A 27,049-nucleotide genomic window follows, 5' to 3' on the forward strand; every position below is an offset into this window, starting at 1 on the left:
CATATAAGTTTAAGTAGCAGTTGTTGTCTAATGGAACTTTAACTTGTGTACCATCATTCTTTTTATAGCTTACATACATTTCATTGTTATTTTTCGGAATGAGTTTATGCCGTGTACCATTTTTTTAAGGACTGTACCAACTGCCATCTAAAATATTTATTTTCTTCATTGACAGAAAAGTCACCAACAATAGTTTCAATATTTTTTGTTCCTATCAAACTTTGGTATATTTCATTGACATATGTTTTATCTGCTTTATTTTCAAGGCTAACGTTTAAGTCTGTTATTTCAGAAGATGTATGTGTATGTCCAACGTCACTTTTCCTGTTTAAGGTTTCTTGTAAGTTTGTAATATCAGATATAGAATGTGTATGAGTCTTATCTGCTTTTGTCTCTAATGTTTCCTTAAGACTTGGTATTTGGTTAATATAATGTATATGAGTCTTTTTAGAATATTCGTTTTCAGCTCTTGTCACTTCACTTGACATTTTATTGTCAACATATGTTTTGTCTGCTAGTTCAGGATGAGTATGTTCTTTTGTTGCATAAGCATTGTTAGCTCTTTCTTCTTCTTTTGCTATTGCATCGTCTACATATTCTTTGTCAGCTTTGTTGTCAACATCTGCTTTCAAAAGAAGTTCATTTATAGGTTTCTCGTTTAAAGTTCCTTTTGTTGGATTTATACAGACAGTATTGTTCTTATTGTCTTGAAATAGAAACTCATCTGTCATTGGGTTTATTGTCAGTTTTAAGTCACCCCCTTTCAATGACTCAGATATCTTAGAATAGTTTGAAAAGTTTGTTGTGTTCTTATTTAGAGCTTGCATAATGAGTTGTCGGTTGTGTTGTATTTCTCTCATAGACGCTGTTTCATTTGACATTTTTATTATAGATAAAATATGCTTCCAATAGAAAAAGAAAATTCTAGAGTTGCTACAACTAAACCATTAGATGAACTTTTTACTAATGTCGGTCAAAAGTTTGAGACAGATACTGTAAAGCATGAAGGCTATCGTTTTGACTACCCATTAAGATGGTTAAGAGACCCATCTGTCACAAAAGCTATTGGCTTTCGAAGAATAAAGTTTGTGTCTGTAGAAGATAAAAGTTTTCCATTTATTGTAAGGTTTCATATAGATTATACATCTGAAGGGCAACGAAAAATGTGGGAAGAAATTGAGCTAATACAAGTTGACCTCTCATCTTCTCTACAGGCTGCATTAAAAATATAGAAGATAAAATAAATTCATGTTATGCAAAATATGCTGATGAATATGCGAATACCGATAGCACACTTTATGTGAGAATTGTATATGACAAACAAAATTCACAAGTGTCATTTCAAATCTACGAAGACAATCCAAATAAAGACGAACAAATATATACAGAATTCATTGCAATGTCATGGTATTATTTGCAAAGAATGTTAAATCAGAAAGTTGAACCTCCTTTAGCAAATATCTACAGTCGATATGCAAGAGATGAACCATATTTATTTAAAGATGTTTTCGACCAAGATGCTGTGATAGTTCATGCTTCATTTTCTGGCGCCCAAAACTCTTTCTTATGCTTGGCAAATGACTTTTACGAAAAACCTACAAAGTTATACGAACCACCAAGTGGAAGTATTTCAGACTTTCAAGTATGGTTTACTACAGATGGAAGAAAAAGAATAATTCCATTATACCATGCGTTTTACTTAGAACTTAGTTTCATATACAACTACTATCGAACGGTAAAAATATAATTTTTTAATATACCGGTTGTGGTTGCCAACTTGACTGTGGTGCAGGTTCAGGCTGTTGTATTACAGGAGCTTGTTCTTCTGGTTCAGGGTCTTTAGGTATAATACCAACAAACTGACCTACTCTTTTACCAATATTTTTGACACTGTTCCATACTCCTCTTCCGACAGATTTTATTCCATTCCATATACCTCTTCCAACATTTCGAAAGAAGTTTCCTATCTTACTGAAGAAACCCATTTTACTATATGTAAAAATCTAATGTCCGCCTAGTCTCTTACGTTTCCTGTTGAGTTCCATAGCATTCTTTAACTGGAGCTCATACATTCTGTTTCTCCTCTGGTAGAAAACATATTCTGGGTCAACTCCTGTGTTCGCGTCATCTGCATAAAGTTGTTTATATCCCACTTCAGGGTTTGTATAAAACTCTTTCCATCTCATATTTACATACCATGGTGGCAAACCTAACGCAGCGTCATTTGACATGGCAGTTTGCATTTGTACATCTGTTGGCACTTGACCATAGTTTGCCATTGCAGTTTGTATTCTAACTTCATTTGGAATATTCTCTGGGTTTGGTTGTCCAGGTTGCTGTGCATTCGCTAAGTTATGTGCGTCCATTTAATATTAGATAAAAATATCTCTTACGAGTACATATGCTGAACATTTGCAGGCATTGGTTCATCTTCATATTCTCTGTACTTTTCTGCCACGTCAAATAAATAAATGACACAATGGAAAAAACCTAAAACAAGTAGTCCTATTTCAAACCACATTTACTTACTAATAAAATTTCTTTATTGTGACACTTTCTCCAGTTTATAGGACCTCTCTCATATTCTATCTTGTCATATATAAACTCATAGTCATGTATGTCCTCTAACCATCTCATAACGGTTTCCAAACCACTTTTATCGGATGTAAAGTAAAAGCATGGATGGTTATGTATAACGTCTAAAGTTTCTAAAGAGTCTCTCAAAGTCCAGTCTACTTGGTATTGAAAATCCCATGTGTTATAGAACGGCGGGTCCACTATAAAGAAAACATTTTCCTTGTCTTTATATTTTTCATACAACTCTGTCCAATGACATCTCACAAACTCTATACCCTCAATATATTTTTCTATGTTCTCTTTGAAAACATTTGTATAGTTAAGATATAAAACTTTTGACATAAGTGTTTCAATGTCATGAACTCTTATAGCACCACTATATAATAGTCTAGCAGATATACTATCCCAGTCTATATATTCTGCTTTTTTCAAAACCTCTCTCACAATATTTTTGTTATCTAATGGTATACGTTCCATCTTACCTATAGGTATCTTTTCTTTTAACTCTTTCAATATATTGTTTGTGTCTGGTATATGTTTGAGACGGTCCATATAGTTGTCGAAGTCATTGCATATAATCTTTGAGTCTGGGAATATTGTATGACATAAATGGGATATATAGAAACTTCCACCGAACAAATCTACAAATGTTAGACCATTCGGTAGTTTCTTAAGTTCTCTCAATATAATATCTTTACATCTACTCTTATTTCCAAAGAACGGTAACGGCGGTTTTGTAAAATTCATTTATATATAATAATAAAAATGTTTTTACCCGAAAAGTGATAGAAAAGTGACAAAACATGAAAACATATATAATTTGTGAAAAGCGACATAAAAAGTGACATTTAAAAAAGTGACACCATTAATATGATGTAAATAACAACGGTTTTGGTTTTGTCACCGGCTGGTCGGCTGGGGTTCGGTCCTCCTCTTGGGTCTTGGGCAAAATTTCTTATGGGCTAGAGGGCGCAACGCGCCTGGAAGCCCCACCTACCTGACCTACATATGTCCTATTTTTCTTCACTTATACCAATACATTATTTTTTTTCAAAATATCATAGAGAAAATTGATATTTTACAAAATAATATGAACAAGTACAGCTATAGAATAATATATTTCAATATGTTATATGATTTACACAGTTTTTTGCATGATATCTTTTGAATTATATAACAGATTAACTTATAAAACACATCTTCATCATAAAAAGCACAAAATAAAGATCGGATCTTGCTCAAACTAGATGATACCAATAATCAGATTATCGATATCATATATAACTAATAAGAGGATGCATGCACTCAATATAATAATACAGAAGCTATGCTCTGATCAGTGGTATATTCAAATCAAGAATAAAACAAGTCCTGCTTAAAATCGAAGTCTATCATCCTTTACTGACGTGGAATTGGTTTTTTTTGTACGTTATAAAAAAATTGGTATACCCCCAATATCCTGTTTGAGATTAGTGATTTTGGGAATGGTTAGCAATTGGATAGATCTGATTATGCCCTTGATCAAGAAAGACTTTGGCTGTGAACATATTGTGTGCTTGTATATATTTACAACTTGTATTACTGATTCAATATCTGATTATGCATAAATACTTAAATATTTTGCACTGTTATACATATAATTTCTATGCACATCATTAAATTAATAGTATTCAATAGAATTTGAATGAATATGAATTTAAATGAAAACAACAGATAGGTATGTGCAATAGTTAACGCCGAAAAATAAAAGAAAAGCATATGAACAGTAATATCTAATGTAATATTCTTCAATAACACCCAAATATAGACAGAATGTCTCTGATTTAAAGAATAATAAACAAAAACACATGTATTTAATGATACAAATACATTATCTTACTAATGTATTATCATGATGCAAAAAGAAAATACCCAATACTTAATTCATTTATTAGAAAAAAGGATTTTATAACCAAAAATTTCCCATCATCCTTTACTAATGTGCTTTCCGTATTTTAAGGACAATAGGGGAAAAAATCCGTAAACCCCAGATTATTTTAAAATTATCAAGACAAAATTCATGGATAATTAAACAAAACAAAATCTTTATTATTCATACAAACAAAAACATATCCGTATTTTAAACAATAGCGTTCATTGGAGATAATGCTGCTTTTTTCTTTTTCTTTAATAGTAATGGCTCTTCCTCAGGGAGATCATCGTTTCCTGTTGATATAATTGCAAGAATTCCTGTGCAAATTACAACAATTGAGAGTAAAATGAACATCATCAGTTGTTTTCTTCTTTTTTGGGATTGGATCAACAATTCATTCTTATTATGATATCCCTTTCTATATGCTGGCGTTCTTGTGGGGCGTGGTCGTAGAACAGCGTCTAAATTTCCAATGAAAAAAGTTATATTTAGCTGTGATTGAGATTGATCAGGAACAAAGTCTATTGGTACATCGGATGTGAATACATCAATAAAAGAACTTTCAATTTGCAGTTTTGCGTCTTTACATTGAAATGTATTTCCATTTTTATTTTCAGCGATATATGTATTAAAAATGTGGTAATTTCCGTTAGGCGTAAGTACTATCATACCCTTTTCGGTATTTAATTGGTAATTCTTAATGATATTTACGAATTTCATTTCGAGAAAATAACTAAATAAAAGACACGAAGCATCTGTAGCGGAATTATCAATGAAAGAACACATTGTAAGATTCGAATTTCCTAAAAATTCTGATCCTGATTTCGAAAAGCAGTCATTAATCGAAGAGTTTATGTGGCCAGCGAAATTGTGTCCTGAAAATGACACAGGAGCACTTCCTGTAGGAAAGTTCGAGTTACCACACATCGAAATCGACGAAAGATTAAAGAAGTTTTGATTTTTCCCATCTGATTTTATAAAATTGCCAAGAGTATCTTTTGCTACACATTTTAGAGCAATAGTACAACATATTTGAAAGTATCCGTCTGTAGACTTTAAACATATGGCGCCACCGTAACCGGTTGAAGAACAAGTATCAAAAACAACTCTGTCAATCACTCCATATATAGCTTTCTTATTAATAGCAATTGCTCCACCACCAGAGCGATCTGATTGCGCATTTGTTGAGCAATTGTAAAATATGGAATCCATTATTGTAAATTTATGATTTTCTACTGTAGTTTCGCGATCATGTGGCATTAGTTTGATCCCGAGAATGCCAACATATTCTGATGAAAAGAAAGTATTGGCATTATGGAGTAGAAAAAACATTATAAAAATTGAAAAATTATATATTGGAGAAAAAAGTGCCAAGAAATCAAAATTTCGAAACGAATTGGAATCATATTTTACAAATTAAATGAGTGTGCTTGTATATTTCTTTTCGAATATATGAAATTTGAATCATAAATCAAGAAATTGAATCTGAAGATTTTTGAAAATTGGCGTGGATGAGCCATTTTGATGTAATTTAGGATTAACATGAAATTTTAATATTATTTAAAGGATTTTGTTAAGATTTGATCGACCCATCTAAAAAAATTTTTGTGTTTTTACAAAAATAATGCTTACTTCGGCCTTCAAGCGTTTTGCCGGACAGGAAACAATTCTTAAGGCTCTTGCACGCACAGATGTTGACAAGTTCATCGAGGGTATCGATCGTATTGTCGTTACAGTCGGCGCAAAAGGCGGTGTTGGTAAATCTACAGTTGCTGTTAACACAGCTCTTGCTCTTGCTGATATTGATAACACAGCAGGTGTATTAGACTTAGATCTCTTCGCTCCTTCAGTTCCACAGCTCTGCAACACAGTTACAAATAATCTTCAACTTTCAAAAGAGAAAAACTTCCTTCCAATCTCAGCATACGGTATCGAAACTATCTCTGTCGGTAATGGCACAGAGAGAGATCAGGCTTTGCTCTGGAATAGCCAATTTATTCCAAAACTTGTCGAACAACTTTCAAAGAAATCAGAATGGTCGAATCTCGATTACCTCATCGTTGATGTTCCATCAGGCAGCATCGAAATTCTTTCTGCTCTCAACGACCACGTTCATATTGACGGCGCGATCGTTGTTACAGGCTGCGATCAGTTATCACAGACATCTACACTTCGTACCATTGATGCTCTTCACAAACTGAAGATCCCAGTCTCTGGTATTGTTAAGAATTTCGATAATGAGAGATGCATGCACTGCGGAACGCCAATTAAGCACAAGCAACCAGCCGATGCCATCGATGTCAGTCGCGAGACAAACGTAGACGTTCTTACTTCCATTCCAAGAGAAAATGCGATCGCAATTAGTGGCGAAAAGGGCTTCCCAGTTGTTCTTTCCGATCCAAACTCCAATGGTGCTGCAGCCTTCAGACAATTAGCCCGTAAAATCATGGCAAAGGTTCCAAAGAGAACAGAAGAGCAATTAAAGCAGATTCTTAAGGAAAGAGATGAAAAGAGGAAGCAGCAGGAAGAGCTTCTTAGAAAGATAGAGGAGGAATACAGAAAACAAATCGAAGAAGAAAAGAAGAATATGGCAAAGGCTGAAGAAAAGAAAACAGAGGAAAAGAAAGTAGAAAACAAGTAAAAATACATAATATTAACTTTATATGACAAATAAATAATTTATTCATTTAAATACATCTCTTTTTTGATGAGTACGATAAGATTTACAAATACCCTCAAAAAAAGGGGGAACTCATTTTTTAAACCAAAAAAGTGGCACCTGAGTATATTGTTTCTGTTTTATCTGATCATTGAAACGGAATTGATCCACGTGGTTAGTATGAAACAATGATATACTAGGGACTAAAGAATATTAATATTACAAAAACCCAATTATTCCATGTTCAACTCATCATATCTTGCATTAAAGTTGATACCTTTATTTTTTCGAAATATTACAGCAGTATCAACCTTACGTATTACCAATGATAGTCAAAGTACTATTTTGGCATAAAAAATTTAAAACGATATTAAAACAACAGATTGACTAGTCATTCTGGTATAGTATCATGCATACTATCAGGTGATAAAATCTCAAATATCTTAGCTTAACTCCCGTTTGATTATGAGATACAGATCTAATGTTGCTTGTTTTGTAGCCATAGTCACTAACTTATAACATTATTATGATAAGAAGACTAAATGTGCGAGTTTAATTTACATTTGATTCAGATTTATTATCGAAAAGCAAATCACAATATATATCTTGAACTCATCTGCGAATAAAATCATGATTTTATTGATTATTTTCTAGATGTTTACAATATTTTCTAAACATGTGAAGATAATCCTTAATTTGAACCAGAAATAATTTTAAATTACTAACAATGGATGGTTATCTATATATAATAATATATTATTTTTGATAGGAAACTATGACTGATCTATAATTTAGGAATATATACTTCTTTTCTATATCTTTGAAAAATAGTTATTTGATTTTGCTGTATAAGTGATATATTTTAGTAAAAATATTATATAATATCAAAAATAAAAAGGTTCTATCGATTTGTAACACAATGAATATGGTTTATTTCTCTCTAAATTATAAATTTTCAAAAAAATTAAACTCATTTTTCTAAAAAATATCGAGAATTGAAAAAAACGTTATCATTTTCTAAAAAATTGCTTAGGCTTTTTCTAAAATGGAAAAAATTTGGAGAAATTCACCAAGAAGAACTTCATTCTAGGTATCCAAAGCAATTGCTATCAGTCAAAAAAACCTCGAAAATTTTAAATATTGATATAGATTTTCATCAATCACTTAAAATCGATTGTTTGCAGTCGATATTATCACATATTATTAAATTTTAATATATTTGAACATACTACAAATTGTTTTTGAAACTTATCAACAAAATCGCGCAATTTAACAATACTCTAACTCTCATACACAGATACCATTACCACAGTCTCAATTTAAGAAGAAATGATTAATAAAATCTAAGATCTAACGATTTATTTACCCAATTCGAATAATATTTTTAATTATAAATCCTTATTTGTGCATGTTTTATATACAGATATAGAAAGAAAAACGAATAAAGTGTTACTTCAAAAAAATACCTGAAAGCACCCTAATCAATAAACAATTTACTTTTTTACCATCGAATTTTGCTCGTCTTGAGCCATATTTTTCGTTTAATTTTCATAGTACGATAAAACATATGGGTTATAAAGTAAAGTATGAATATTTTAGAAGATCATAATATATCTCGAAATCAAACGAAAGTCATTTTATGAGTCCATACACACTATTACTATACTTCATATGTCAAGCATAATGGGAACAATTTTGGTCGATACCTTTGTTGTCGACGAAGTTCCCCCTTTTTTCCTCAAAACCCAATTTGAACACGTCAGATAATTTGAACCCTCCCAATTTGGAAACGTTATAGAGATTGAGTTAAGATATTGTGGATTACTTCATAATCTTGAAACTTTTTTCGTATATTTCGATCAAACTGATGATATTATAATATATATTCAACCATGCGAAATAATTTTGGACAAACTATGCTTCATATTGCAGAAGTTCTCATTTCGCTTGGTGAGAATAATGTTCTTTCATATATTCTATTCTTTTTCTGGTATTTTCGAGGATGAATTTTATCAGTTATAAAATATGTTTTATGCAAAGATTCCAAATTATATTTAGATTATATAGAGAATCAATCATCAGAACCTTAACTTGAGATCTATTGGATTTATGAGGTTATCTGTGAAGAAAAACAATTCAGAAAAATATTCATTAAGATCGATAAAATAAATCTGTAAAGAGTATTTAATATATCTCAATCAACAACGAGGAAATAATATAATAAAGATCAAATAGATTTGTGATTTCAATAAGTTAATTTGTATGGCAGTTGTAGAGGTGTTTTTCCATAATGATCTTTAATATTGATATCAACACCGTGGAAAATAAGAAGTTCTTTAACATCTGATCTATTTTTGATTGCAGCATAATGAAGTGGTGTTTTCCCATCATGATCTTTCGCATCTATATCAGCACCAAGTGAAATAAGAAGTTCTATTACATCTGAAAAAGTTTCGCTTACAGCATAATGCAGTGATGTTTTCCCGTTGTAATCTTCTGCATTGATATTAGCACCACGTAAAATAAGAATTTTTATTACATCTGAATTGCTGTTGACTGTAGCATAATGGAGAGGTGTTTTCCCATCATGATCTTTTGCATTTATATCAGCACCAAGTGAAATAAGAAGTTCCACTATATTTATAATATTTTCTAATATCGCATAATGAAGTGGTGTTATTCCGATACGATCTTTAATATTGATATTAGCGCCATGCGAAATAAGAAGCTGTACTTTTCCTGCATCATTTTTCTTTGCCGCATAATAGAGAGGTGTTGTCCCATCAAGATCTTGTACATTGATATCAGCTCCAAATGATAATAGAATTTTCATTTCTTCAGTAGTAGTAGATCCATTTTTAGCACTATAAAAAAGTGGTGTTTTTTGTTTATAAGATTTTGCATTGATATCAGCACCATTGGAAATAAGAGTTCTAATAATCTCTGAATTATTGGAGATTGTCGCATAATGAAGTGGTGTATTCCCATCACAATCCTTTGCATTAACATTAGCACCATGTGAAATAAGAAGTTGTACATTTTGATTTCGGTATCCAACTGCATAATGCAGTGGTGTTTTCCCTTCATCATCTTATGCATTGATATCAGCACCATTTGTAATTAGAAATTTAAATTTTTCTGGGCTTGATTCATCCATAGCTGAATAATGAAGTGATGTTTTACCACATTGGTCTTTTAAGTTGATATTAGCACCATGCATTAAAAGAAATTTTAATCGTTCTTGGCTAAATCCAACAAAAGCTATATATTGAAATGACATGTTCCCTTTATGATCTTTTGAATCGATATTAGCACCATGTGATAGAAGAAGTTCTAATTTTTCTGGATTAAATTCATTGTGAATTAAATAATTAAATGGTGTTTTCCCTTCACAATCTTCTGAATTGATATCAGCACCATGTGAAATAAGAAATTCAATAATTTCAATGAAGGTTACTTTATCAACTGAATAATGAAGTGGTGTTTTGTAATCATAATCTTTAGAATTGATATCAGCACCATGAGAAATAAGAGATTTTACTATTCTTATGTTATTTTTACCAACTGCATAATGAATTGGTGTTTTCCCATGATAATCTTTTGTATTGATATCAGCCCCATGCCAAATAAGAAATTCAACCATTCTTATTTTATCGTTGATCACAGCACAATGAAGTGGTGTTATACCATGATAATCTTTTGCATTGATATCAATACCATGAGAAATTAATAGATCAGCAATATCAAGGCAATCTTTCATTACTGCATAATGAAGATAAGTTTTTTCATCTATAGACTTTTTATTGACGTCAATACTATTGGAATCTAATAAATATCTGCAAATATCCACATTTTTAGATTTGAATGCGTAATGGAAAATATCCAATTTCCGCCAAGTAACTTTGTCCAGAGAAAGTTTTTCTTTCATTAGAAGCTCATTCGTTTGTGGAAATACAGCGCACCATGGAACAATAAAGTTTTTTTCTTTCGCGAAAAGCAGAAATACAGCCTTCAGGTTTTGATATTTGATAATATCTTCATAAATATTTGTACCAATCGAATTATTTACTGCGAAATCTTGAATTGTAAATATCTGTCTGTCTAAAACGTATGAAAGCATTTCATTATTATGACATTTTACAATATCTCTAAGACATTCGCTATCCATCGCATTGTCTTTCAAGCAATCGTTAATGATGTCTGTATTTCTTCCGATAATTGCAAGTCTAAGACATTTATTGTCTAATTTAGAATATAAATTTGAAAATAAAAATTTGAAAATATTGACGGACCCGAAATAAGCACATGCTTTAATTAATGACAAGTAAGCAAAAGATACTCTATGCTTAACAATTGATAAATTGCTAAGAGTTTTGAGATCTTCAAATTCATCGTGAATTGAATAATTTTTGATTTTCAACATTGGAATTTCAAGAATTGTGTCATTGTTATTAATATTTTTTTGAGAAATATATTCTTTAAATTTATCAATTTGATCATGCATAAGAATATATTCGATCGAACCTTCTAATGGAAAATCCAATTTACAAATGTTATTATTTTTGAAGCCGAGAAGCTCGAGAATTTTAATGTATATCTCTGTAGAAGCATAATTGTATTGAATTGCCGTAAGAATAATCTTTGAAATGCGATATCCCGAAAGTTTGTATTTAGAAATCAAGACATTTGTTATTGTATTGTACAGATCTTCAACAGATTTATCAGGTTTAATACTGAAAAGTTTTTCAAAAGCTTCTATAAAGTCAGTATATGGTTTTGAATAGTCAACGCTCATGATTTTTTTTATTGATAATATTATTAATAGTTTTCAACAATAGTACTAAAATTACGTATGAAATATTGGGGAACAATAAAATAGATACGTATTTTCTACAATACTGTTTCCAAATAGAAGATAATACTCCGAAATTTGAATCTCAGATTATACACATAATAACAAAGCATTCAATGATCTATTTTGTTCTCAATTTCCTAATATAAACAGAAATTCCCAAAATGAATAGCAGTATTTACTTATTTAAGATCTATACACATGGTTTGTAAGTACTATTAAACAAGAAACTCATAAAATTATTAAACCAAAAAGATTTTTAAACATCGAGATTTAAACATAATTTGTTTTGGCCTGATTGTCTCCCAAATGTCCTCTTTACTACACTAGATGATAAGCATTACTGTCACTTAAAATATCGCGATCAATTTTTTTCTATTGAAATCAAATCCTGATAAAAATCTTAAAACATGAGTATGATATTATATGGTGATGAATATACTGCAATTTTAAGTTGAAATATCATTGATCTGCCTATTTTGAGGCAAAGTAGTAGGATAGGAAGGGTTGTGTGACTTTTTTTGTTACATCTATATATAGACGATGCATTAAAATATATTTATTTATAAACACATTTTAAAAAATTAACATTAATTTTAAAATAATTTATTTTTTATCTTTTATAAAAGAAGCTATATATAGATGATGTCAGATATTCCGCGATTAATTAAACATTGTTTAAATCCTGAATGGGTTAAACTTCAATTTAAAAAGGAAGACTGTGAATTATTAAATGAATATGAAAGCCAAAATAAGCTAATGAGGTATAAATATAATGATAAAGAATATTTAATTTCATGGAATCAATGGAGTCATAATCAAAGACCTCATAAACGAGAAAAAGAAATTGAAACTAATGATTATTTGAATTTATGAAATCAATTATTTGATTCATTCTTTCTTCAATCTCTTCTATTCTTTTTGTTAAATCATCTATTTTCATTAATGAGGTGATTCTTGATTGAGGAATAGATTTCAAACTAACCACCCCCTTTATTTTTGAAATTTTGAATCCATCAACTTTAAACATTTTATTCAATTTACACGTTGTCAATTCTTCAAATAATTTTTTATTGTTAGCATAGTAGTCATTAAATTCTTCAACAGATGAAAAAATTTTTATTTCAGTAATTGGTTTAACAACGTTTATTTTTTGTACTAAGGCTGTATGTTGTGAAAATGGATGTTGTATGCCATTTATTTAATACAATTTAAAACTTTATTTTTTAATGAAATACCACAGAAGAGACAAAAGGAACCGTTAATGATGGTTTTGATTCTTGATCAAAGAGGTGGGCACCCTTAAACATTTATTTTATTTTTATATAAATGAATAACACAGATTTAAAAATTTTAATTGATGATTTAATATTTAATCAAAATTTTCTTAGTTATTATGATTTAAAAGCATATCTCCAAGACTATGATAACAATATAACGGGTGATGATATGGAATATTATTATTCATATTATGATAATGAATTTTTGAAATATCATGATAGAATAATTTCTAAAATTAAAGACAAAATTAAAAATAATGAATATACAAAGGGAAAAACTAAATCACAACTTAAACAATTGAAAGATTTCAAAAATAAAGTATTAACAGAAGAAGATATTGATGAATTATATAATTTATATAATCCTGAGCCGCAAAAACAAAAGGAACAAAACGCCCAGGTCCTTCAGACCATAAATGATGCACAAGCTTTAATTTATGATTCATTAGTTAAACCATATTCAGCCCGACTTTTAAATGAAGATCAACTTTTGGAATTCATCCTTCAACATAAACTCGAAGCGGGAAAGTATATCAAACCTTTATATACAGCATATTTAAAACAAATGAATAGAATACATCCAGAATTAATGAAGGGGGGAATGAATTCCAAAATCAAAGCAGATAAAATTAAACCACTTGCAACACCAAAACCTCCAACGACAGTACCTGCAACACCAAAACCTCCAACGACAGTACCTGCAACACCAAAACCTCCAACGACAGTACCTGCAATACCAAAACCACCTCCTCCTTCAGTTAATCCTTCATCATTCACTTTATTATATCCATTTCAAACATTAAAGAAGCAAAAAGATTTTAAAAAGGGTTTCAAGATATTAAATAAACCAACTGACCCGAAAATTCAACCGTTAAAGGAAAAATTTAGTCGCCCTTCATTTGCTCCATATCCATATTCATACGAAATCGATCATTTAGAATATTTAAAAGGAAACGTTACTTATTTATTTGCCATTAACATTAACACTAGATATTTATATTGCATTCCAGTGAAAGGGAAAACAGAACAGGAAACAAGAAGAGCTATTCAATACTTACTAGATCATGAAAGAGTAGATAATATCAGGGGTGATAGTGATAAAGGATTTCAGGCAACTATGATTCATTATTTCCCACAAATTAATTTTTACTTCTCATCTTCTCCATATACGTTTCATAATAAAATGGTTGATGCGGTAATGAGAACTCTTAGAGATGCGTTAGGGGTTAACGGTCGGATATACTGGGATGGAAATCATGACTCCATCATACAACAGTTAGTATATTATTACAATAATACATGGCATAGAACTATAAACATGAAACCAGTGGAAATGAAAAATGATATTTCAAAAGAATGGGAATATATTAGAAAGCAAATGGAAAGGTTGAATGATGTTAAACGTGAACAAATTAATTCGGGGCTCATGAATTTTAAACAAGGGGATAAAGTTTTGATTCATCTCGATTATGGAAAAACTAATAAATCAATGACAAAAAGAAGACGAAGATTTGACACAATAGCTGAATTTGTTAGATATATTAACGGCAATGCATTAGTTGAAGTTGACAATAAATTAATAGAAATTCCGATTTATTTTATTACTCCATTATATTTAAATAATATTTAATTTTTTTTATTTCGTAAGAAATGGGTGACAACGAAGCAGCCAAGAGTCCAGACGATGAATATAAAAAGAAATTAAACAGAATTAAATCAAAAATATGCTATTACAAAAAGAAGCCGCAATGTGGTGGGGTTGAAAACGATGAAGAGAGGAAAGAAATAATCGAAAAATTAGAAACTTATCGTTCAATCATTAAACTGAGTGAAGCAAAAATAAAAGAATTTAATAGAATAAATAAATTGATTGGAAGAGATGAATTTAATAAAGATGAATTTTTAAACTCAATCCAAATTTAATTTTTATTTTTCTTTGACAACATCTCTCTTTCCATCATTACTGCATAACCACATTTTCTCAGTTTTAGTGGTTTGTTATTTTTAGCAAGTTCTCGCATCATTTTTATCGTTTCCTCCCTTGTTATGATTCGTGGTAAATTTTGAGCTTGTGGGGTATCCATTTATATAAAAATAAAACTTTGTTATCAGTTATTTTATCGTTAATGGTTTTCAGGTTATTCAATAATTAATTCAAATCATAACACCATGTTTGTTTACCGTCTATTCTTCTCTGATGTTGACATTACTGTCATTTCATACAAAATAAAAATAATTTTAAAACTAACTTTATTTTCTGACTTTCACAAAAGACCAAAAATAAACGCTTTACATGTATTTTTCAGCAACTTCGTCAAATAATTTTATAGCTTTATCTATCTCATCTACTTCAAACGTTTCTTTACCTTTCATGGGAGCACCATACATTTTCTCAAACTTTTCAAGTAGTTCTGTTTCTGCAGCTCTCATATCATTAACGAACACAACCTTGACTCTATTGACTGTACTGTCATATCTTTGAGATATATTATATGTTCTTCCTATCTTATATCTTTTTGTATTGAAGTCCTTCGGTTTCTGAACGATGTAAAGTAAGCCTTCACTGCAACGTTCCGTATCGAATGAACCATAAGTTATGAAGTTATATCCAACAACTGGGTCTAACCATAACAAAACTATTGGTATAAGACTTTTGTCTATAAGATATGCTCTTGTTCCATGAAATGCTACTGATATCATAAGCTCAGGATTTCTTGTCAAAATTTTCTGAGTTGAAGCAATTCTAACCCAGTCCTTTGTTTTCTTTCCAGATGGTGTTATAATGTCTGACAAAGAATATTTGTTGTATTTCTTTGAGTATCTTACGTTTAAATCACCTATTCTAACCACTTTGGTGTCATTGTCAATCTTTCTAACTGTTTCAAACTCAATGTTTGTCATTACTGTCTTTACATACAAAATAAAAAATTTTCTTAGAAAAAAATTAACGTGATATACGTTATGAATTCGTGAAATTTGGTCATTTTTCAGACAAAAATAATGTTTACGTTAATGGTTTTCAGGTTATTCAATAATTAATTATTTTTGAAGAACTGAAGGTATCACCATGTCACCATGTCACCAGGTCATTTAACTTCTCTGAAAAAATGAGACAACATGACATTTTGACAACACAGGAGGATGGCAGTTATGAATTATTTTTGAAGAACTGAAGGTGTCACCATGTCACCATGTCACCAGGTCATTTAACTTCTCTGAAAAAATGAGACAACATGACATTTTGACAACACAGGAGGATGGCAGTTATGAATTATTTTTGAAGAACTGAAGGTGTCACCATGTCACCATGTCACCAGGTCATTTAACTTCTCTGAAAAAATGAGACAACATGACATTTTGACAACACAGGAGGATGGCAGTTATGAATTATTTTTGAAGAACTGAAGGTATCACCATGTCACCATGTCACCAGGTCATTTAACTTCTCTGAAAAAATGAGACAACATGACATTTTGACAACAGTCCTGGAAATAAATGTTTACGTTAATGTTTACGTTAATGTTTTCAGGTTATTCAATAATTAATTATTTTTGAAGAACTGAAGGTGTCACCATGTCACCATGTCACCAGGTCATTTAACTTCTCTGAAAAAATGAGACAACATGACATTTTGACAACAGTCCTGGAAATATGATGCAGTCCAAAAATAAAGTTAGTTTTAAAATTATTTTTATTCCTATATAAATGACGGCAACAAACAACAACAGTAACTTTATCATTTCTGATGAACAAGTTATTGATTCATTAGCTGAGGAATTAGTTGTGGCAGAAACTAAAACCCTCAACGAAAGAATTGGTGAAAACAAGATTGATTTACATAACTACCTCAAACATGATGGAGGAAGAGGAAGGAAAACTGGTACAGCTTTATTAGTAAATAAAATATCAAATTTAACGATTATAGATGTTGATATCAATAAATCGTACAATGATGAACTTAAAGAAACAGTTAGAAAAGACATTTTATCAAAACTTTCGGATAAAGATGTTATCGTTAAAACCGCTTCAGGAGGTCTTCACATTTATTGCAACACTAATTTCTTCTATGCAGTTTCGAACAGAATGATTAAATGTTATTCCTGCAATGATTATGATATTGACATAATGACTTCTATGGATGATTCAAAGCGTTCATTAGTGGTTATGGCTGATTCAAGAGTTCGCAAGAATGCAACAGAACCAATCAATAATACTCATTCATTCGTGGAAGTTATGATTCAACATTAACTAGAACAGTGAATGATATATTAAATGATTTGAATATTAAGGTAAGAGTTGAACAGAAGAACGAAGAAATAAAGACTATTATGAATGAAAACAAAGATGTAAACATTGACGATAAACTAGCTCAAAGCATAGTTGATGGCATCTGTGATTTTGAAGTACATAATGACGGTGGAAACATGAATTTAGAAAAAGAAGTTACATTATTCACACTGTTTCAAGCTATTAATTCGTTACCTAATCATTTGATTAATGAAGCATACGATAACGTTTATAACTTCTGCAGTTTAACTGAAAATGCAAAAAGTAATTTTGAAAAAGCACGTAGTAGATATGCACATTTAATGACTTCTCCATTTGTTTTGGTAAAGATTCTAAAACTATATCAAAAGGAATATTATGATGAATATGTTTTACCTTTATTACGTAAGCCAAAAATAACATTTGATATCAAACTTGATGACTCGTTTTTGATAACAGATATTAGACGTAAAGCTGAAAATCATCAGTATAAAAACAGTTCTGAAGTAATTGAGGATTTATCACGTGTAATCCGTTTTGTAGATTGTGGAAATAAATATTTCATTCAAAAAGATTACAACATACACGACAAAATGAATCAAATATCATTCGTTCTTCAGTCAAACATGAAAGAGTCACTCAAAATGATTAAATTATTTAAAGAAGAAGGTAAGACCATAACAGCATGGGATGTACTACTAAATCAATTATCCTCATTAACCGTTAAGGGTGTTTGCTTTAAATCTGATTCCCCAGATGTTTTCTCAACGTTTCAAGGTTATAAATACAACGTTCTCGAAAAGCCTGATTACTCAAAAATTGAGATGTTTATGGATTTCATTAAAGAAGCCATTTGTGATAATAACGATGAAGTGTATAAATATCTACTCAGCTGGATTGCATCAATGATTCAACATCCCGGAATCAAGAATGAAACAGCAATTATTTTGAAAGGACTTCAGGGAACAGGTAAAAACAGATTCACAGACATTATTTCTGAACTTCTCGCTGGTTATTCATGTAAAAACATTACTGAAATAGGTGAGCTAACGGGTAATTTCAATTCAGTAGTTGAGAATAAAATGTTTCTTGTACTTAATGAACTCAAGAATGTAGGTGAAGACAGACTCGCAAACTTCAACGCTTTGAAATCAATTATTACGGATAATGAGATTAGAATTAATGAAAAGAATCAACCCAGAAGAACAGCTCAGAATGTTGCCAATTTCATTTTCGTAACTAATAACGTCTACCCCGTCAAAATTGATGTTGGAGACAGAAGATACGTAGTTTTAAGAGTTAATGGTAAATTCAAGGGTCAATTTGATTACTTCAAGAATTTAATGGATTCATGCACAAAGGAATTTTATGATAACCTTTTAACATATTTTATGCAATATGACCTTTCATCATTTAATGTACGAATCATACCGATGACTGAAGCCAAACAAGATTTAATAGAATTATCAACAAATCCTTTAGATGTATGGATAAATACACATTATGATGAATTGTGTGCAGGTATGATATGTAAAAATGCTCTATTCTGCAAACCATCAGACATGAAAGACAAGAATTTCCAAATGAGCATTAAGGATAAATGTGATAGGAAACAGAGAAGAATAGACGATAAACAAACATGGTGTTATGTTTTGAAAGAAGAAATGAAAGGATTATATAAACAGGTTGAACCAAACGATAATGAGGATTCATTTACTGACGATGAAATACCTGTAAATGATGCTTTATAAAGTATGATTGGAATTTATTTTTGCATTAATCCTCCTGTGTTGTCAAAATGTCATGTTGTCTCATTTTTTCAGAGAAGTTAAATGACCTGGTGACATGGTGACATGGTGATACCTTCAGTTCTTCAAAAATAATTCATAACTGCCATCCTCCTGTGTTGTCAAAATGTCATGTTGTCTCATTTTTTCAGAGAAGTTAAATGACCTGGTGACATGGTGACATGGTGACACCTTCAGTTCTTCAAAAATAATTCATAACTGCCATCCTCCTGTGTTGTCAAAATGTCATGTTGTCTCATTTTTTCAGAGAAGTTAAATGACCTGGTGACATGGTGACACCTTCAGTTCTTCAAAAATAATTCATAACTGCCATCCTCCTGTGTTGTCAAAATGTCATGTTGTCTCATTTTTTCAGAGAAGTTAAATGACCTGGTGACATGGTGACATGGTGACACCTTCAGTTCTTCAAAAATAATTCATAACTGCCATCCTCCTGTGTTGTCAAAATGTCATGTTGTCTCATTTTTTCAGAGAAGTTAAATGACCTGGTGACATGGTGACATGGTGACACCTTCAGTTCTTCAAAAATAATTCATAACTGCCATCCTCCTGTGTTGTCAAAATGTCATGTTGTCTCATTTTTTCAGAGAAGTTAAATGACCTGGTGACATGGTGACATGGTGACACCTTCAGTTCTTCAAAAATAATTCATAACTGCCATCCTCCTGTGTTGTCAAAATGTCATGTTGTCTCATTTTTTCAGAGAAGTTAAATGACCTGGTGACATGGTGACATGGTGACACCTTCAGTTCTTCAAAAATAATTCATAACTGCCATCCTCCTGTGTTGTCAAAATGTCATGTTGTCTCATTTTTTCAGAGAAGTTAAATGACCTGGTGACATGGTGACATGGTGACACCTTCAGTTCTTCAAAAATAATTCATAACTGCCATCCTCCTGTGTTGTCAAAATGTCATGTTGTCTCATTTTTTCAGAGAAGTTAAATGACCTGGTGACATGGTGACATGGTGATACCTTCAGTTCTTCAAAAATAATTCATAACTGCCATCCTCCTGTGTTGTCAAAATGTCATGTTGTCTCATTTTTTCAGAGAAGTTAAATGACCTGGTGACATGGTGACATGGTGATACCTTCAGTTCTTCAAAAATAATTCATAACTGCCATCCTCCTGTGTTGTCAAAATGTCATGTTGTCTCATTTTTTCAGAGAAGTTAAATGACCTGGTGACATGGTGACATGGTGATACCTTCAGTTCTTCAAAAATAATTCATAACTGCCATCCTCCTGTGTTGTCAAAATGTCATGTTGTCTCATTTTTTCAGAGAAGTTAAATGACCTGGTGACATGGTGACATGGTGACACCTTCAGTTCTTCAAAAATAATTCATAACTGCCATCCTCCTGTGTTGTCAAAATGTCATGTTGTCTCATTTTTTCAGAGAAGTTAAATGACCTGGTGACATGGTGACATGGTGACACCTTCAGTTCTTCAAAAATAATTCATAACTGCCATCCTCCTGTGTTGTCAAAATGTCATGTTGTCTCATTTTTTCAGAGAAGTTAAATGACCTGGTGACATGGTGACATGGTGATACCTTCAGTTCTTCAAAAATAATTCATAACTGCCATCCTCCTGTGTTGTCAAAATGTCATGTTGTCTCATTTTTTCAGAGAAGTTAAATGACCTGGTGACATGGTGACATGGTGATACCTTCAGTTCTTCAAAAATAATTCATAACTGCCATCCTCCTGTGTTGTCAAAATGTCATGTTGTCTCATTTTTTCAGAGAAGTTAAATGACCTGGTGACATGGTGACATGGTGATACCTTCAGTTCTTCAAAAATAATTCATAACTGCCATCCTCCTGTGTTGTCAAAATGTCATGTTGTCTCATTTTTTCAGAGAAGTTAATTAACCTGGTGACATGGTGACATGGTGACACCTTCAGTTCTTCAAAAATAATTCATAACTGCCATCCTCCTGTGTTGTCAAAATGTCATGTTGTCTCATTTTTTCAGAGAAGTTAAATGACCTGGTGACATGGTGACATGGTGACACCTTCAGTTCTTCAAAAATAATTCATAACTGCCATCCTCCTGTGTTGTCAAAATGTCATGTTGTCTCATTTTTTCAGAGAAGTTAAATGACCTGGTGACATGGTGACACCTTCAGTTCTTCAAAAATAATTCATAACTGCCATCCTCCTGTGTTGTCAAAATGTCATGTTGTCTCATTTTTTCAGAGAAGTTAAATGACCTGGTGACATGGTGACATGGTGATACCTTCAGTTCTTCAAAAATAATTCATAACTGCCATCCTCCTGTGTTGTCAAAATGTCATGTTGTCTCATTTTTTCAGAGAAGTTAAATGACCTGGTGACATGGTGACATGGTGATACCTTCAGTTCTTCAAAAATAATTCATAACTGCCATCCTCCTGTGTTGTCAAAATGTCATGTTGTCTCATTTTTTCAGAGAAGTTAAATGACCTGGTGACATGGTGACATGGTGATACCTTCAGTTCTTCAAAAATAATTCATAACTGCCATCCTCCTGTGTTGTCAAAATGTCATGTTGTCTCATTTTTTCAGAGAAGTTAATTAACCTGGTGACATGGTGACATGGTGACACCTTCAGTTCTTCAAAAATAATTCATAACTGCCATCCTCCTGTGTTGTCAAAATGTCATGTTGTCTCATTTTTTCAGAGAAGTTAAATGACCTGGTGACATGGTGACATGGTGACACCTTCAGTTCTTCAAAAATAATTCATAACTGCCATCCTCCTGTGTTGTCAAAATGTCATGTTGTCTCATTTTTTCAGAGAAGTTAAATGACCTGGTGACATGGTGACATGGTGACACCTTCAGTTCTTCAAAAATAATTCATAACTGCCATCCTCCTGTGTTGTCAAAATGTCATGTTGTCTCATTTTTTCAGAGAAGTTAAATGACCTGGTGACATGGTGACATGGTGATACCTTCAGTTCTTCAAAAATAATTCATAACTGCCATCCTCCTGTGTTGTCAAAATGTCATGTTGTCTCATTTTTTCAGAGAAGTTAATTAACCTGGTGACATGGTGACATGGTGACACCTTCAGTTCTTCAAAAATAATTCATAACTGCCATCCTCCTGTGTTGTCAAAATGTCATGTTGTCTCATTTTTTCAGAGAAGTTAAATGACCTGGTGACATGGTGACATGGTGACAGTGAAATAAAATTTTGTTATCAGTTATTTTATCATCATTTTATCATCATTTTATTAAGTTCATCTTTAGTTAATAATTTGAATGGATTCACTACTGTTCCACCTTGAGTCACAACACTTGCCCCGGCTAATTGTGAAGAACCTGGGATAAGTACTCCATGAAATGATTTCATTGGTATCATTAATTTAGAAATAGTTGGCTTAATTAATTTTGTCATTTATGATAAAAATAAAAATTTAAATTATGCCGTTCACTCTTTTGGAGCTCAGGACTTTCAATCCGTTCTAAAGTTTGTTTCACAAACATTGAGCGTTCATTGAACTCTATACCATGCGTAAACTGTCATAAATGGTGGCATGTATTCTTTACTTTGTCCCGTTGTTTGTGTATATCCTGAAACGAAATGTGTATGGTTTCCTTCTCCCTGAGTGTCACTCCAGTAACAATTTATAGCAAACTTAACGTCGTCTTTAACATCATATCCTTTACCTTTTGTCATTCCTGACCAATCCCAATATCTATGCCTATGCCAACCTGCTTGAGATGTGCTTAAATCTATGTAGTGACTGTGTGCAGGTAAATTTTCACCTGAAATCGTTTTACTTCCACCTGTTTCCTTTGAAGAGTTTTGCACAATACAAAAACCTGTCAACTATTTGTTCCCATGCACCAACACCAAACATTACTTGAGGACCTCTTGCATCCATAGATGTATAAATAGAACCTACTGGGTTCATTAAATTAAACATATGAGATATTATAGGATTGTCTCTTTTGAACTTAAAATATAGTGCAACTATTTCTGGTTTCTTCTGGTTTGTGTCAGAATATTTTTTATAATATAATCTTATGTTTTCAGGGTAGGTAAAATCTTGACTATAATATTTATTTCTGTCATCTGTATAATAATATACTATTCTCGTTTTTTTCTATTGCATTATATCTTTTATATCTATAATAATCTAAATATAATGTTAGCTTTTGTTCATCTACATGTGGTGTTCTGTCGTCATCTCCATAGTCATAATAATATGGTGCTGGAGCTGGGTCAGGCAATGTCATATCTACCATTTCATAAACTCTTAAATATTTCTTTTGTTCGTCTCCATATAAGTTTAAGTAGCAGTTGTTGTCTAATGGAACTTTAACTTGTGTACCATCATTCTTTTTATAGCTTACATACATTTCATTGTTATTTTTCGGAATGAGTTTACACTGTGTACCATTTTTTAAGGAGTGTACAAACTGCCATCTAAAATATTTATTTTCTTCATTGACAGAAAAATCACCAACAATAGTTTCAATATTTTTTGTTCCTATCAAACTTTGGTATATTTCGTTAACATATGTTTTATCCGCCTTCTTCTCTAACTCATCGTTAACATATGTTTTATCCGCTTTAAGGTCTAAACATCCTGAAACCCATCCTGTATCGGCTTTAACTTTAAAAGTCTTTGATGTCCATTCATGATACCATTCAACCCTTTCTTTAATTTCATTATCTTTTTCATCAACATAAACCAAATTTGCCTTCTTCTCTAACTCATCGTTAACATATGTTTTATCCGCTTTAAGGTCTAAACATCCTGAAACCCATCCTGTATCAGCTTTAGTTTTAAAAATCTTTGATGTCCATTCATGATACCATTCAACCCTTTCTTTAATTTCATTATCTTTTTCATCCACATATTCCTTATCTACTTTCTTCTCTAACTCACTATCCACATATTCCTTATCTGCTTTCTTCATTATGTCATTTAGGAAACCCTCTATGAATTCCTCATTTAAATTAAATCTTCCAATCTTCAAAACTTTAGGAAATGCATTTAATGCGTAATATCTCTGTTCTTCTGGTGGAATTGATGTTATATCATCCGTTATTCCTTTAATTTTTGAATTCATAAATAAAATTTCTTTTATATTTGATATCACTGCACCACCTTTGCAAACGAATTCGAAATGGTCATTTTTCAATACTATCTCCAAATCTCCATATTTCAACCTTTGCGTTTGTTCTGCCGTCTTTGAATTATATGCATATATGGCATATGTAATGGTTTGAAGGACCTGGGTGCTTTGCGCCTTAAGTTGCTGTGGTTGCTGTTGTTTAATCATTTATTATGATTTAAAAATAAATATTTAATCTGTTATCTCATCAGCTATTTTTTCTATTTGAAATTGCCATAATATTTCATTCATAAATTTTAAATCACAATCAAATAGGTCAGTTATTCTAAATTTAATATTTGATAAATCTTTTGAATGAAGAATAAATGAATTCCCGGATAATTGAAACGGATATGATAAAGAAATGTGTTTAAGTTGATGGATAAAATGTTTTGTATTGATGGTAAGAGTTGGGGTCTAATGTTTGATGTGAAAATCTCATTGGGGTATTAACTTTATCACATTTTGATTAAAATGAAATTGGAACCAGTGTCAGAATACAAAACATCCCCAAATCTTTTTCAAAATTTAATATTCCCAACAATGAACGAAGATGAGGAGTACAAAATTTAATTTTCAGCGGGAATTTAATAAGGTTATTTATTTCATCAAGTTCAAAAAGTTTATCAGGTTTTGATTTAAAATTTTCTTCATACCATACGATAAATGATTCATTTAAATAACTTAAAATCATGTTAATATCCCATTTCGCTATCACATTATTTATATACATATCATACGTTTTTCATGGTCATCTTTAATAAATGATATATAATCTGAAGGGTCTAAAAAGAATGGGATTAAATTTACCACTCACAGAAACGAGAGTAACATTATAAATTCCGCTAACTGTTAAATTTAATTCACAGTTTATTATCGAAATAATATTGATAATTGACATTTTTATTACGATTAAAAATATGGTAAAGCGTTATTTTCCAGTGATAAATAAAACTAGAATAAGATTACCTCAAGAATTCATAAATTCAACGAATAAGAAATTCATTCATGTTATAAATTTTAGTGTTTTCAGAAAATATGAGTCAATGTCATATTCATCAACAGGTTATATTTCACTTCATTCAAATTTAGTTCAATCAACCCATATAATGACCATTTCATAAGATTTTCAGATGGTATTAAAATGTAATTGATAGATTAAAATATGAACAGATTGACAATATCGAATTTTTGGAATTTTGGTTTAAATATCCCGATGGAAAAAAGATTGAAGTTAAAGATAAAGCTGATACTATAACAAAAACAATTACAATGACCGATCCAGATAGTGGGGAACAAAAAGAAATAAAACAAACGATAGAAACTGGTGAAAGGTCAATTATTATCGATTATGATTCAAGGATTATTATTCAATAATGTTAATGCTTGAATATTAAATAGCCTTAACAAAGAATTTTTCAAGTGATATTTTATATTCATCAACTATTTTATTATAAATATCATTATATGTTAAATGAAGTTCAGTTGTTGTTCCGTTCTTGATATCTTAATTGTGCTAATATCCTTTATAGGATTTATTTTTGCAACTGTTCCGCAGCATGAAACCTCATCATCTATGAAAAATTGAATCTTAACGTCTGAATCTTGAACATCACAAAGAATGGCGATAATGTGAATTAATGATTCATAAGGTAAAATAATTAAACAGGATTGGTCAATTAAATTTATTATTGAATCATAATTATTAATTATTATATCACGGTAAATTTTCATTAATTCTGAATTAATGTCTATTTTATATGGGTCTCGATGTTTGATGAAAAAGGTGGGGTATGTTGGATAAGTGGGAATTCAACAGGTTTTATCGGTTCGATAAAATGATTGGGTCCCATTCTCATGGTTTTCTCATTCTCCTCATTCTTCGGTAAGTCACGAGTTAATAAATTTGGTTGAGTTGCTGACCTTGTTAATTCGGGCTAACATTAACTTTAACATTTTGAATAATTCGTGATTTATCATCATTTACGTTATAACCAACCGTAATCTCTGCTTTTGCGTTAGTGTTCTTTTGACTAGTGAAACGTCTTCTCATTTATATTCGAATAAAAAAAATATATTTAAACTTTTATTTTGCTGGAACTTTTGAATCTATTATTTCCTGTATTTGTTCATGAAGTTGATTTTTAGCATTTTCATCGAAATTAATAGACCGAATATATTCATTAATTGCATTCTTATAATCATTTAGGGTTGTTAAAAATATCAAAAATTAGCGTTTTGAAGACACCATGGTGTCTTATAATTTTCCCTTCCTTATTGGCGTGTAGAAATAAATGCGCCAATAGATTGAAGGAGAAGAATTGTTTTTCTCTTAATGAACTTTAATCCTTTTGATATAAGAATATTAAAAACATTAATATAATTTCGATTTCGGAAATTAAATTTCCAAATTTTTTGTCGATTTCGGAAATAACAGGATCCCGCATCCAACACGCAACAACAAAACACAAAACACACTTTTTGGTTCTTTCATCGTTTTAATCGTAATTTATGTAATACATGATTTGGATAAATTTTACAAAAATAGAACCTATATTATATTCTTTTCAAAGATTCT

General features: G+C 31.1%; 9 protein-coding genes and 2 pseudogenes across 11 annotated transcripts, besides 2 other annotated features; 5 read left to right on the forward strand and 6 right to left on the reverse strand.

Annotated features, from left to right (window-relative positions):
• Positions 1-449: part of a mobile genetic element that runs on past the window's edge.
• Positions 450-899: 450 nt separating this feature from the next.
• Positions 900-1,747, forward strand: TVAGG3_0928680 (annotated as a pseudogene). Its single transcript has one exon. A coding segment is annotated over exon 1 (848 nt).
• Positions 1,748-1,751: 4 nt separating this feature from the next.
• Positions 1,752-1,985, reverse strand: TVAGG3_0928690 (serine threonine-protein phosphatase family; the record flags this gene model as incomplete). Its single annotated transcript, XM_001330288.1, has 1 exon — positions 1,752-1,985. One exon carries the CDS (start codon positions 1,983-1,985, stop codon positions 1,752-1,754), a length of 234 nt encoding a protein of 77 aa, XP_001330323.1.
• An 18-nt stretch (positions 1,986-2,003) lies between these two features.
• TVAGG3_0928700 (uncharacterized protein) lies at positions 2,004-2,366 on the reverse strand (the record flags this gene model as incomplete). The annotated part of the gene is made up of 1 exon (XM_001330287.1): positions 2,004-2,366. One exon carries the CDS (start codon positions 2,364-2,366, stop codon positions 2,004-2,006), a length of 363 nt encoding a protein of 120 aa, XP_001330322.1.
• A 2,137-nt stretch (positions 2,367-4,503) lies between these two features.
• TVAGG3_0928710 (uncharacterized protein) lies at positions 4,504-5,821 on the reverse strand (the record flags this gene model as incomplete). The annotated part of the gene is made up of 1 exon (XM_001330286.1): positions 4,697-5,821. One exon carries the CDS (start codon positions 5,819-5,821, stop codon positions 4,697-4,699), a length of 1,125 nt encoding a protein of 374 aa, XP_001330321.1.
• A 114-nt stretch (positions 5,822-5,935) lies between these two features.
• Positions 5,936-7,818, forward strand: TVAGG3_0928720 (NUBPL iron-transfer P-loop NTPase (ParA) family; the record flags this gene model as incomplete). The annotated part of the gene is made up of 1 exon (XM_001330285.2): positions 6,114-7,130. The coding sequence occupies one exon, from the start codon at positions 6,114-6,116 to the stop codon at positions 7,128-7,130; it is 1,017 nt and encodes a 338-aa protein (XP_001330320.1).
• A 1,535-nt stretch (positions 7,819-9,353) lies between these two features.
• Positions 9,354-9,981, reverse strand: TVAGG3_0928730 (ankyrin repeat protein family; the record flags this gene model as incomplete). Its single annotated transcript, XM_001330284.1, has 1 exon — positions 9,394-9,981. One exon carries the CDS (start codon positions 9,979-9,981, stop codon positions 9,394-9,396), a length of 588 nt encoding a protein of 195 aa, XP_001330319.1.
• Positions 9,982-10,239: 258 nt separating this feature from the next.
• Positions 10,240-11,943, reverse strand: TVAGG3_0928740 (spectrin binding; the record flags this gene model as incomplete). The annotated part of the gene is made up of 1 exon (XM_001330283.1): positions 10,240-11,943. The coding sequence occupies one exon, from the start codon at positions 11,941-11,943 to the stop codon at positions 10,240-10,242; it is 1,704 nt and encodes a 567-aa protein (XP_001330318.1).
• A 2,229-nt stretch (positions 11,944-14,172) lies between these two features.
• Positions 14,173-27,049: part of a mobile genetic element that runs on past the window's edge.
• Positions 14,479-14,910, forward strand: TVAGG3_0928760 (uncharacterized protein; the record flags this gene model as incomplete). Its single annotated transcript, XM_051252513.1, has 1 exon — positions 14,479-14,910. The coding sequence occupies one exon, from the start codon at positions 14,479-14,481 to the stop codon at positions 14,908-14,910; it is 432 nt and encodes a 143-aa protein (XP_051078087.1).
• On the forward strand, positions 14,931-15,203 carry TVAGG3_0928770 (uncharacterized protein; the record flags this gene model as incomplete). Its single annotated transcript, XM_001330282.2, has 1 exon — positions 14,931-15,203. One exon carries the CDS (start codon positions 14,931-14,933, stop codon positions 15,201-15,203), a length of 273 nt encoding a protein of 90 aa, XP_001330317.1.
• Positions 18,140-19,297, forward strand: TVAGG3_0928780 (uncharacterized protein; the record flags this gene model as incomplete). Its single annotated transcript, XM_051252514.1, has 1 exon — positions 18,140-19,297. The coding sequence occupies one exon, from the start codon at positions 18,140-18,142 to the stop codon at positions 19,295-19,297; it is 1,158 nt and encodes a 385-aa protein (XP_051078088.1).
• On the reverse strand, positions 23,322-24,639 carry TVAGG3_0928790 (annotated as a pseudogene). The gene has a single exon. A coding segment is annotated over exon 1 (1,318 nt).

This window comes from Trichomonas vaginalis, chromosome I (genome assembly GCF_026262505.1).
Source record: "Trichomonas vaginalis G3 chromosome I, whole genome shotgun sequence".
In the NCBI taxonomy this organism is placed as follows: Eukaryota; Parabasalia; order Trichomonadida; family Trichomonadidae; genus Trichomonas; species Trichomonas vaginalis.